Here is a 13,487-nt window from a genome sequence, read left to right as displayed (position 1 = left end):
TGCCCACCACAGTGAATGATTTAAGATGTTCATATGTCAGTGCCTTCTCATCTTAATTGCTCCAAATAGTATAATACTAATATTAATGTAAGTTTTTCTTTTTTAGTTAACTACTTAGAATTTGTGTCTTCCACTTTTTCTAAAATATTCCAATTAATAGAAATGTAGTGGAAAAATTCTCTGTGAGTTAGAGGTACATGTAGGATGATGATAATACCAGTTTTATATTTGCACAATATTTTGTACTTAATTGTTTCATTGATCTTTGCAATCTTCTTGTCAGATAGGCAGAGTGGATAGTGATTTTCTGGCATTTTCAGACACAAGAGTTCTATAAGCTAAATGTTCAAACCATAGGAAATGTTCTTATTACAGATAAGACCTTTATTGATGATTTTGTAGAAGGCAAATAGCATGAAGAAATGCCGTATGAAATATTTAGGTTTGAAGATGTTATGGATTTTTTAATATCAGTATTTCAAAATTTAATATGCTATCTCAACCTTTGTATTTCACAAATAGGTCTGTACATTTGACAAATAAGTTATAGAGATGTCTTCTCATGTTAATTAAGTCATCTATACCAGTCAAGAATCTTAGTGATTTTCTATAAAGATCTCTGTCTTCTGTTTATGGAGGTGATAATTTCCTGTTGCCTGGTTTAATTACTCTTAGCTCTGATAAAATAGTCTGTGTTCCTGAAGATAATTTCTAAATTTCATTAATGAATAGGATAAAGAAGACTTTTTTAAGAAGTCCCACTTTCTTTTAGGGAAAATAGTGTGGAAAAGTAATAATGAACTGAGCAGAAAAGAAAAATTATGTATTTTTATGACACAGAAAAATGACAGATCTGAAAAGCTATTGTACGGCTGATTATTGCTGGGGAATTAGCTTTTCTTCTTTATCCACGAGAGCTAACTGAACCTAGCATCATGAGTTAGTCTCTAGAATTTACAGAATCAGAATTAGAGGAATTCTGAAGAGGTCATCTGGTATAATTTACCATAGAATGAGGATTTCTTTCTTTACTGCATCTGATATGTGGTGGCCATCTAGCCTCTGTTTTATGTGTTACAATTGCTGGAAGCATATTACTTTGCAAGACTACTCATTCTGCTGTTAGACTGATTTAATTGGTAGAAATCTCGTCCTCATGCTAAACCAAAATCTCTATCTCTGTCTCTGTCTCTAATTCTACCCTCTGGTCTTAGTTATGCCCTTAAAAGCAAAAAGAGTAAGTCTGTACTTTTTTCTCCTACTTTTCCATGTGGTCACTTTTCAGATATGTGGTGGTAGTTATACTGTCCTTCCTTTCCTTGTACTTCCCCTTCCCCAATCCATTCTTCAGGGTCAGTGTACTCAATGGCCTTACAAGGTCCTCACTGATGGATATTCCAAAGTCCTTGTCATGCTCCTCAGTCTTAGGTACTCACTGTAGTTTTCGGTGTCTGGATACACGCTTGAGATGTAGTTGAATGAAGTCAGCTTTTGCTCGGTTATGTTGAAGTAACAAAACACCCTAACATATCAGTGGCTTTCAACCCAGAGGTTTATCGTGATGCATATTGACTCCTGATCATCTTAGTTCTGCCCCATGTATGTCTTCATTCTGAGATGCAGGCTGAAAGAGTAGCAGCAATCTGGGATTTGGGGAGAAGAGTAGAGCTGAACCATGTTATGACTCTTAAAGCTGCCACTCTGATGTGCCACCCTGACATGTCACTGGTCATAGCAAGTCAGGCTTGACTGGAAGGGAGAAGTGTACTTCTGTCACAGGAAGGCACAACCAGTCCAGGGCAGTGGACAAGGATGCACAATCCTCTTACAAGGAGTGGAGGTGGGGAAGAGCAGATAATTGGGGAAAATAATACAATCAACCACATTTAAGTGGTTATATATATATTTTTTCCTTTCCTAGTTCAAAAAGGACTAGAGGTCATCATATTGCTTTTTACTCTAAAAGACATACATTCACTCAAATCAAATCAGATACAAAGCCACAACAAAATTGAGGAGGGGGAAGTCATGTTTTATTCAGTTCAATGCAGACAAATCCAAATCTTCACTTCTTGATAGGCGTAAGGAAATGAAGAAACAATGCATTGTGCTATTCTCATTATCTAAGAAGGGATATTATAATGATAGAAGTGTGCTGCTGGTGCTAAGGTCAGAAGACAGTAACAACGAATTCTTATCTAAGGATTACTGACCAACACAGTGGACACTGTTTTCTAACACTGGACTTACAGAAACAGAAAAGCTGCATGCTTATGGGCCTTTGGTAATCAGCCATATAAAGCCAGAGGAGTCCTGGATAAAACCTTACTCAGGGAAGAGAATCTGACCTTTGTCATTTCAGTCTTCTTCCCACTAGATCTTTTACTAGAGTTGCAGTTAGGAAACAAGGCCTAGTATGAAAATTTAACTTTCATGTCTTTCCATTTAGGGCTGGGATTAGGTGCTGCCATTATTCCCCAGTAGACTTTCATGCCTACCACTTTCTCTCTCCCTGGGATGTCTTTATCTTCATATTGTACATATTCATAAAATAGAACTTTAAGGGAACCACTCACTAAGGGGTCTCCAACTAGTAAATGCACTATTCCAACCACGGTTGTTATTGCATAGAGGTGCTTGAAGACTATAAACTGGCAAAGGTAATGTCTCTTCTTACAAAGCCAGAAGTACAGTTGTGTAAATAAGATAGATTAATTTTTGGTGCCTGGGAAGATGAAGGAACTAATTACTCAGTGGTTGGGAGACACATTTTAGAACATTAAAGACATATTCAAAATGTCGTTTTTAAGTGGTATTTATTTGGCATAATTAGGAGAGATTAAACAGAAGAGTGTTAATGGGGCTTCCCAGCCCCAGGTGGTACCTAAATCTGTTAGAAAGCCTTGGCATTTTTTCACAAGCGCAGAGGACCAATCAGAACGCTTGCTTGTGAAAAAAGAAAATCCTGTTAGCCTGACGATTTCTTGCAGACAGAGGCAGAGAAATTTTAGGGAATGTGTCTCATCACTGAAGTAGCCTTTGTATCCAAGGAGGCAGCTCTCACTTGAGCGGGTGTGACAGGTCTGAGGGGCAGAAGATAGGTTGCCGAAACCCATGTTTGTAAAACCTACAGATCTTACAACAAAATTATTACTTTAGCAGCTGGAAAAAATACACACCAGCACATGCACAGGACTTAACATTAAACCAGAATATGTACATAAGGGATATTTAGTCATACTGTGGCTGAGTTGCAGTGTATATGATGGAGAACACAGAAATAGGAGGGAAGAAATCTCCTTCATTGGTACATTCTTTTAGGTGGGGCATTGATATTTTTATTTTATTATGGAGTGTTTTAAATTGAAAAAGTAATGCATGAAAATGGTTAAAAATTAAAATACCCTGAGGTATAAACAAAACTCCTGACCTCCAAGTCTCCTTCCTCATTTATAGCATTTCCAGTTTGCCTTTATGTGCTCTTTATATCCACTGATGATCTCTCGACTTAGTGCACTGTAATAAGGGTAACGAACATCCTTCCAGCTCAGGTTCTGTTCTTGCTTTTGCCCCATCAGATTGTCAGCTCCTACATGAGGAGAGAGTTTCTCATCTTTGCAGCATATAGAGCACCCAGCCAAGTGCTTTTCGCTTTTGTAGGTGCTCAATATACATTGGACTGACAAAACTTAATTTGTAAAATCTGAGTATTAGAGAAACACTTTTTGCTCCTCTCGTAATAATCCACAGCGGAAGGAGCCCCCTCACCCCCACCCCTGACCCATGCACATGTGCATACACACACACACACTTCCAGCACTTCTTTTTACCCTGTGTTCCCTCCTCTGCATAGGGGCTGTGGCGCACTGACTGAATTCCCCTGGGCCACCTTGCCTGTGGTAATCACACTCCTCTCTCTGCATTTCCTACGATGAGCTAGTAAGGCAGGCCCCGTCCTGTTCCTTTTGGTTGTCGTCCTTGTCCGTCCGTGCTGCTACTTGGCTGGTTTCTTTGCCAGTCCCTCTGTGTGTCTCTTTCCCTTGAGTATAAGGACTCATGGTCTAGGTTTAGGGTGAGAGAGGGGTTTTTTAAAATTGAAGTACAGTTGATTTACAATGTTTCAGGTGTACAGCAAAGTGATTCAGTTATATATAGATATATACACACACACACATATACATACATATATATGTATATATTTCTTTTTCAAAGTCTTTTCCATTATAGGTTATTACAAGATATTGAATATAGTTCCCTGTGCTATACAGTAGGTCCTTGTTATTTATTTTGTATATAGTAGTTTGTAACCCCAAATTCCTAATTATCCCTCCCCTGCTTTTGGTAACCATAGGTTTGTTTTCTATGTCTGTCAGTCTATTTCTGATTTGTAAATAAGTTCGTTTGTATCATTTTTTGGATTCCACATATAAGTGATATTGTGTGATATTTGTCTTTCTCTGACTTTGCTTAGTATGATAATCTCTAGGTCCGTCCACGTTGCTGCAAAGGATGAGAGTTTAAACAGTGCTTCCCCTGTGAAGCTTTTCCTCATCTCTAGATTAGGTTAGATTCCCTTCACGTAACATCCTATATATACTTCTCCCTTTTTGCATTCATCATAAGTATATTTATTTTAAAATAATAGCAGAGGTAGCTAAGACTTCTTGCTCTTTTATTATATGCTATGTAAACACTTCACATGAATTTTCTCATGAATTCTTCATAGTACCCTTTTTACAAACTAAATTGAAGCCCAGAGATGAATAACTTGCCTTATGTCTGTCACATAACTGGTTAAGTGGTAGAACCAGGTTGTCTGATCTTAGAGCCAGTAAGTTCCTAACTTTCACGCTTCACAGCCAGTGGAGGACATCTGGAGCATTAATTCCTGGACGGAGTTCAGCAAGGTTATAATATAGGTTGGAGGCAGGAGTAGGAACTTCTCACAGTTTGTAATTTGGGAAGAGACATCTTTTCTGATTATCTGGGCTATGTATTAGGTAACCTTCCTCCGTGTTTCCAAAGCATGCTGTGTCCACTGCTCTCTCTGTGCCCTCTGTCCGGAACTCTGGAGAGGAAGAGAGAGGGTGGTATGCATCTGAACCATATCTTGAACCACTGACCACATTTTACCAACTAGGCTGGCTAACTTTAGAACCATGCTTCTATTTTTTATCAAGGTAGCACCTCTCACAGCAACACATTAAATAGTAAAGAAGAGCTTGCGGCAAAAAGCAGATGTCTCCCACCCACCCACTGCTCCCTGCCAGGAGTGTGAAGGCAATCTCTTGGTTTGTTTCTGTTTGTCTTTCTTCTAGTTGTAATTGCCCAGAAAAGGGTGATAAGAAGTAAATGTTTTGAATCCTTGTCAGTCTAAATATGTCTTTATTCTGCTCTTTCATGGAGTGACAATTTAGTTAGGTATAGAATTGTCATTAAAAATTACTTTTCCTCAGAAAGTTAAAACCTCTAATGTTCTATTCATTTTATTGTAGGTGAATTTCTTCTCTCTCTCTCTCTTTCTCTCTCTCTGAAACCTTTTAGTGTTTTTTCCCTTGATGTTTCAAAATTCTCTATTGACGCATCTATGTGTGAGTTCTTTTTCATTCAGTGTGTTAGGTAGTTCGTGACCCTTTCAATCTGAAGGTTCATGTGTTCCTCAGCTGTGACTGATACTACTGTTTCTTTGAGGATTTCCACCTCCCCATTTTATTTAATCTCTTTCTTTGATTTCCCCTTACTCAAGTGTTTAGTCTCTTAGGTTGGCCCTTTATGTCTGTCATATTTTTCTAATATTTTTCTATATTCTTTTTCCTGTACCTTCTGGGAGACTTCCTTTTTCCCATTTCTTTAATTTTTTATTTAAAAAAATCACATTTTTAATGACTTTAAATCTTTAAGAACCCTTCTATAATCTGTGTTTTTTCCTGCCATATTCACCTTTTATAGGGTTTTATATAATTACTGTATTTCTCTTCCTTAGCTTCAATTATTTTATTTTCTCTGGGACCAGCTTTTCTTTTTACTTTCAGTCTCTGAATTTTCCTCATGGGCCTGGTGATGTTTGATTATTCTTCCCTAAAATAGAAGGCCTGTATAGCCATTGTGGGTGTCCTCTGCTGAGTAACTAGAACTGTGTTGGAGCTGGCTCCTTCTCCTTAGAATGAATCCTGACTAGGAACTTTATGTATAGAGTAGGGCAGGTCTGGGTGGATTTACTGGTAGCCTTTACATTATGGGGACAGATCCCCAAATTCCCAGAATGAGATAGATTTTAATCTGTGGTGCCAATATCCACACTAGAAACCTTAGCTTTTCTTATTTATTTTCTTAAGTTTGCTCAATTTGGGGGGTGGGGGGGCTTGTTTACTTCTTTTGAAGAGGAATCCTAGGGGGTTTTATTGTTTCTGTCTGTGGGAAAATTCTGGCAGCCTCTACAGGAGTCCCCCCTTATTTGTGGGGGATATGTTCCAAGATATCCCCTGTGGATGCCTGAAACCACAGATAGTAGCAAACCCTATATATACTATGTCTTTTCTTATACATACATACCTATAATAAAGTCTAATTTATAAATTAGGCACAGAAGAAATTAACAACAAAAACTAATAATAAAAATAGAAAAATTATAACAATATACTATAATAAAAGTTATGTAAATATAGTCTCTCTCTCTCTCTCTCTCTCTCACAATATCTTATTGTACAGATTTAATACCTTTGCCATTTTAGCTAAGCACTTATCACTGTGGCTGTATCTTTTGCAGTCTGAGGTGTGACAACAGAACTAGCATGAATTTCTTTTTCCTTCTTCCAAGTTTCACAGATAGAAGATTCATTCTTACCACAGATCTTAGCAACCTCACCATATGACTTTTTTTCTTTCCTTATTAAGTCATGAACTTTCATCTTTTCACTTGAAAGAAGCACTTTACAACTTCTCTTTGGCATACCCGAATTGCCAGCATCGCTACTCTTGCGTTTTGGGGCCATCATTAAATAAAATAAGAATTACCTGAACACAAGCACTGAGATACCACAACAGTTGATCTGATAACTGAGATGGCTACTAAGTGACTAATGGGCAGAATGTGCTGGACAAAGGGATGGTGCCAGATGGCATGAGATTTCATCATGCTACTCAGAACAACACTTGATTTAAAACTTATGAATTGTTTATTTCTGGAATTTTCTATTTAATATTCTTGGACTGAGGTTGACCGTGGGTAACTGAAACTGCTGATAAGGGGTGGGGGAGGGCTACAGTAATAACTGCTGGGGAGGAACAGTAACTGGGGGCATGTGGACAGGTAGTTTGTCCCATATGTAGACCTTCAATTAATCCGTCCTTTCTCAGCCCTATTTCTTGCTCCTGTTCTCTTGCTGTACCTGCTGCTTCTAAGCAGTCACATCCTATCGGACAGCTTCCACCTTCTTTGTGGTTCTCTTTGCATTTTTCCATCAACCTGTTTCCATCTACTGTCTGTCATCTAGTACAGGGGTTGGGAAACTGTAGCCTGCAGGCCAAATCAATCTGACTGCCTGTTTTTGTAAATAACGTTTTATTGGAATACAGCCATGCTCGTTTGTTCATATATTGTCTATGGCTGCTTTTGTGCTATGACAGCAGAGTTGAGTAGTTGAAACAGAGACCAGCAGAGCTGAGTATCTGCCACAGAGACTGAATGACATACAAAGCCTAAACTATCTAGTCTTTGGTCCTTTACAGGAAAGGTTTGCCAACACCTGGTCTAGAAATGTTTTGAGATTTCTCATTTTCTGGTGATCATACCTACCTGCTGTTACCTTCTCACCTACTTCTCTTCATAGATGTTTTAATTCATTGTAAAATTCTCTTTTAGTTCAGTAAGTCTGAGGGGGTGCATAAGTTCCCTCAGGCCTCCAAAGGCCTACTCTGCCCTCTCGAACTGGAAAGACAGAGTTCTCGCTCTTCTACATTTGAATATACTGGCAGCCTGCTTATCGATGGCTGCCTTCCATGTATGACCATTTAAGGTCATGGAAGGAGCTCTGTGAGAGAGCAGAGACTCTGTGTAGTTCCTTGTGTCTTAACACAAGGCCAAGAACATAGTAAGCTTTCAAAAAGTGTTTGTTGAATGTATTGAATGAGTGAATGAATGTGTTTTTTTTTTCAGAGCATTTGGGACCATCTAGTTTTTTTTTCCTTCTGAATGCACATTTAAAATAGCTTTTACCTATTAAGAATTCATTTTTATATCCTTTCTTAAGATGAGTTATATGAACAATGGTTAATCTTATTAGGAATGGAGAGGAGCTTTGTATTCTGGATATGTATCAACCCAGATGTTTGCATCCTTCCTCATTCTACTATTCACCTGTTTAAAATTTTCTTTTATGGATTAAAGTAATATAACATTTTTTCATTTTTTTCCTTTACAGTATCACATTATTTAATGTGTAAATAGTTACAGTTTAAATAGCTATATGTTTGCAGTCAATGAAATATCTGCACAGTGATCCAGAATGTTCTAGGAGCATATTTTCAAATATTTTTTAATAGAGATTTTTTTTTTAAATGTCTGATTATGTGAAATAATTACAAAGAATGATTCTGAAACAAAAGACTTGTAAATAGGAATAAGAACAGAATCTAAATTGAATAGTTTTTACTTTACGATGTGTATGTCTTCCTGACCATCTATTATTTAGAATCATTTCTCATGTAAATTAAGACGGATGGACTGAGTTCTTAGATAATAAAGAAATGGTTTTGATAGTAGACATTTCCATTAGAGTAAATTTGTCATTTTTTTCTACTGCAGTTAATGTGTTTTCTCTTGAATCCTGGTGTCCTCAATAGTACCAATTTAAAATTTATAGCAGTTACATAAAGTAGAGCCAGCACCTGAATTATTTGCTCATTTGGAAATAAAGCAAATGGCCTGTTTTAACATCTTCTGCAGAAGAGCATTTTTTTTTTTATAGATATGCTTCTTTCCCTATTATTTCCTATAAAAAATAAACACAATTAGGGACTCATTATTGTTTGTTATTTGATTCAGCCCATCTCCCATGTACCCTTCAAACACATTAACAAGTTTATGAATGCAGACATTTTGGTTTTTAAATTTTTTTCTGCAACTGTGTCATATGTTTAGAGGAAAAAGAGTGGAATATTAGCATCTTCCAAAGGAAGGAATGAGGAGGGATATGTTCTTGGCACTTTGCGAGTATTGAGCTCTTGAGTGATGTAGTGATAAAGAAATGTTCTTAGCCTCTGACACTAGATTTCACAGGGCTAGGATTCAGGGGAATGGGAAGTGTCTTCCATGTGTCCTTTTTCTTCTTGTTTTTTTACTTTTGCTATGTGTGTATTATCTTATGAAAAGAACCCCACTCTTCCTCAAGTACATTGTCTTTTGTTTTATTACACCTAAACAATTTTGAAGGCATTGTTTGAAATGGAATCTCCAAGAAATGAGGAACTGTGTTGTTTGTACAGTGTCATTGTAGAAGAGTTAGTTTAAGAGTTCCATAAATATAAGGCAAACAGTAAAATATAGTGATATGAAAAATCTTTGTAGGTATTTTTTTATATCAGTGCCATCCAGTAGTACTTTCCAAGATGGTATAACTGTTCTGTATCAGTGCTGTCCAGTACAGTAGTCACTAGCTACAAGTGACTGTTGAGTACTTGAGGCATGGCTGGTGTGACTGAGGAATGTAATATTTCATTAAAAAAATATTTTGGTAAAGTAATTTTATGGTTTCTTAATAATTATAGACTAACAGATTTTAATTTTGTTCTATTTAATTTTTTTTTCTTTTCAGGTAAATATATGCAGATGATGAACATTCTTAAACCAATTGCTTTTGATGTTATCCATTTCATGTCTCAGCTATTTGATTATTACTTGTATGCAATATATACCTTTTTTGGTCGGAATGATTCAGTAAGTTAACCTTTTGGGGGAGGAGTCTGTTTCTTTTAAAATTTATTTGTTTTTGTAAAAAGTTCATTCTCTCTGTATAAAATACATAAATAACATTAAATTGAAAATTATCCATCAAAAATCCAACATATTATTGGTATTAGCTTTTTGTGTGCCCCATCACCTTATTTAAAATACATTAATTTTAAGCTTTGATATGATAAGCATATTGTATGTTATTCAAATTTTTGGCAGAAAAAGTGCAGCATCAATTTCTAACCTTGACATATTTTGGTGATGAAAAATGTGCAGGTTGCCTTGTTTAAATCTGGCCCAGTGTGTAATTATTACACAGTAAATGAGACATTTTAAATATTGGCTAACAACCTTAGCAGGCACTACTACATTCAGAAGATAATGGCAAATATTTATTTAAAATAATTGAAAATCTTTGAACTGAACCTGCCACAGAATTAATTTTCCTGCACCTCCTTTTTGTGTTTCCAAAGTTCTCGTTGAGTTTATCTTTTTCTACTCCTAAGGAGAACAGCACAGTATTAAGCAGGTAACTGATCTGATACTTGGGAATTATTATGTAGTTCACCTACGTGTTTGACAGTTTTTCATATAAAAGCATACTCATAATACTAACTTTTCACATACTATATTTTGTACCTTTTCAAAAACTTGTGAATTTTAATGGATAACTATATTCATCATATAAATGTTCATAGTCTTGCTGTGATTACAAGTATATCAAAGACATGATCTTTTAATATGGGATCTGAATTCCCTATGTTCTTAACTCTGCAAAATTAAAAAGAATACTAATATAATCAGAAACTAAGTTGCTGCAGAATTTATGTTACTATAAAATATGTAGTAATCCCTCACTCAATAAATAAATATTAAAGAAGAAAGACATTCTGGAGTTTTAGCCAATTGTCAGAATCGTTCAGTCTTCTACATGAGCTTTACTCTGTCTTCTTGGACTGTGCCTCTAGACCCGTGCGGTCTAAGAGAAGTTTTGCAATAATGGAAATGTTCTATATTTGTACTGTCCAATATGGTAGCCATAAACCATAAGTGGCTTTTGAGCACTTGAAACGTGACTGGTATGATTGGGGACTGAATTTTTAATTGTACTTGATTTTAGTTAGTTTATCTTGAAATATAAATAGCCACACATGACTTGTGACTATCATATTAGTTAAAACAGTTCTGGACCACAGTTTTGATAAGATGTGTTCAAGTAGAGTCCTTCAGAAACTTTGGGAACTGAGTGCTTTTGGATGTGCCTTTCTAGCTGATTAGATACTGGCACAGATTTGTTTACAGTGGGGTTCACTAGAACCTGATGAAAGTTAGCAAAGTGCAGGTAGGTGCTCACTGTAAAATATGCTGCATATTTTATTTAAAATCTGTTATGTTTTAAAGAAAACATTAGTCTGATATTTTATATTAAAAGCATTTTAATCCTGTAAGACTCAGTAAAAGCCATTTCACTGTATTCAAACAATATTGTTAATTATAAGGGTTTCTTTCTATCTGGATGTTCACCCATATGCTGTATTAGAAACAGTTTGTATTCTATGAACCAGAACAAAATGTGCATATGAGCGAGTTTGTATGAGTGAATACTGCCTTTACTCTACCTCTTACTTGCACTTTTTAACATGGCTACTGCTGCTTCCTTCCCAGAAGAGAGAGAATTGTATGAGTGAATTTAAATGGTTGCTGCTTATTGAAGAATAAGCATCTCATTGTGTCCTGGGAGTTCTAGAAAGTCATTGTCTGGGAGGGGGACACAGTGTATGCATTAGGTTAAGGGCTTTTTTTCTGTTCATACTAATTACTCCTGAAGCTCCTACTCTTCACTGAACTGGTTATAGCTTACTACATCATGTTGTAGTATATATCTAATCCATTTGATTCTATTATAATAATGGTACTCATAGTATTGCTTTGTCTTACCTTGCCTCAAGCCTTCTGTTGTTCAACTCTTGAGTTATGTTTTCCTTGGTCCTTCCTGTTCACATTCTTTTGTGAAGACCATTCTGTAGCTTACTTTAATGCAGTAGTAAGCACATAGTAGATTCTTAGGAGACATGGATTTGATATCCTAATTATTTCTTTTTTAATAATTTATTTATTTGGCTGCGTTGGGTCTTTCTTGCTGCACGTGGGCTTTCTCTAGTTGTGGCAAGCAGGGGCTAGTCTTCATTGCGGTGTGCGGGTGTCTCATTGTGGTGGCTTCTCTTGTTGTGGAGCATGGGCTGTAGGCGCACGGGCTTCCGTAGTTGCAGCGTGTGGGCTCAGTAGTTTTGGCGCTCGGGCCCTAGAGCTCATGGTCTTCCGTAGTTGGGGCGCATGGGCTCAGTAGTTGCAGCACGCGGGCTTCCATTGCAGTGGCTTCTCTTGTTGTGGAGTACGGGCTCTAGGTGTGCAGGCTTCAGTAGTTGTGGCACGCTGGCTCAGTAGTTGTGGCTCACGGGCTCTAGAGCGCAGGCTCAGTAGTTGTGGCGCACGGGCTTAGTTGCTCTGTGGCATGTGGGATCTTTCCGGACCAGGGCTTGAACCCATGTCCCCTCCATTGGCAGGTGGATTCTTAACCACTGCATGACCAGGGAAGTCCGAACTCCTAATTATTTCTTATCCAAGTAAATCTTATGAGGGTTATTACTTGACAACGGTTTGTGAGCCTCATTTAAAGTTAACTTTCATTAATGGAACTGTTTTTTTGTAGAGAGTCAGATTCAAAATCTAAACTTTTAAGAATGAATTAACTTCCATTTCTGGGTATGAGGGACTGAGACCTTATTAGATGATATTTCCTGCAGAAAACAATTATAAAACCTGGTTGTTTTATAAAACAAAAGGCAACTTCTTGAAGATGCTGGAGAGTGAACAGAAGCATATAGACTCTGGTGGGAGTTCACTCTAGCGGTTGGGGAAAGGGAAGCTATAAAAAGAAATTCCGGGCTTCCCTGGTGGCGCAGTGGTTGAGAGTCCGCCTGCCAATGCAGGGGCCACGGGTTCGAGCCCTGGTCCGGGAAGATCCCACATGCCACGGAGAAACTAAGCCCATGCACCACAACTACTGAGCCCTCGTGCCACAGCTACTGAAGCCCATGCTCCAAGAGCCTGTGCTCCGCAACAAGGGAAGCCACCACAATGAGAAGCCCATGCACCGCAACGAAGAATAGCCCCCTCTCGCCTCAACTAGAGAAAGCCCGGGCAGAGCAACGAAGACCCAGTGCAGCGAAAAATAAATAAATTAATTAATTAATTAATTAATTAATTAAAAAAAAATTCCATCTCCGTGGCCTTTAGCCCAGGACTAAGTGCAGTCCCTGAGGCACATAACTGGAGACACGCATAAGAAAACCTATAGTCTTTATGGATTGGGGAACCAGAAAAGTGAAGCCAGGAAACTGGGAACACTGAAAAGAGTTAGGGAGTTCAGATGGGGAAGAGTCAGAGGAGGGATCCCCAGTTTCTGTCTACCCACATCTCTGACTAACCCATGAACCATGTTAGTGTGGAACAGGCTGATTGCAGCCAGTCAAGAAAA

General features: G+C 37.5%; 1 protein-coding gene and 1 long non-coding RNA gene across 4 annotated transcripts in view; one reads left to right on the top strand and one right to left on the bottom strand.

Moving 5' to 3' along the window:
• Positions 1 to 13,487, bottom strand: part of LOC309665606 — a 419,674-nt gene that overhangs the window by 55,730 nt on the left and 350,457 nt on the right. The gene's annotated exons all lie outside the window — the stretch shown is intronic.
• VPS50 (VPS50 subunit of EARP/GARPII complex) overlaps positions 1 to 13,487 on the top strand; it is a 128,016-nt gene that overhangs the window by 92,570 nt on the left and 21,959 nt on the right. For all 3 annotated transcript variants that reach the window (XR_014266392.1, XM_082471735.1, XM_082471734.1), the window contains one exon: positions 9,813 to 9,934. Coding sequence is in view for 2 of the 3 variants with exons in the window: in XM_082471735.1 (XP_082327861.1) it covers positions 9,813 to 9,934 (122 nt within the window). In the remaining variant the exon portion in view is untranslated. The remainder of the gene's footprint in view (positions 1 to 9,812; positions 9,935 to 13,487) is intronic.

Source organism: Balaenoptera physalus, assembly GCF_965194825.1.
Source record: "Balaenoptera physalus genome assembly, chromosome: 8".
NCBI classification, from domain to species: domain Eukaryota; kingdom Metazoa; phylum Chordata; class Mammalia; order Artiodactyla; family Balaenopteridae; genus Balaenoptera; species Balaenoptera physalus.
This window is presented reverse-complemented; position numbering and strand designations above follow the sequence as displayed.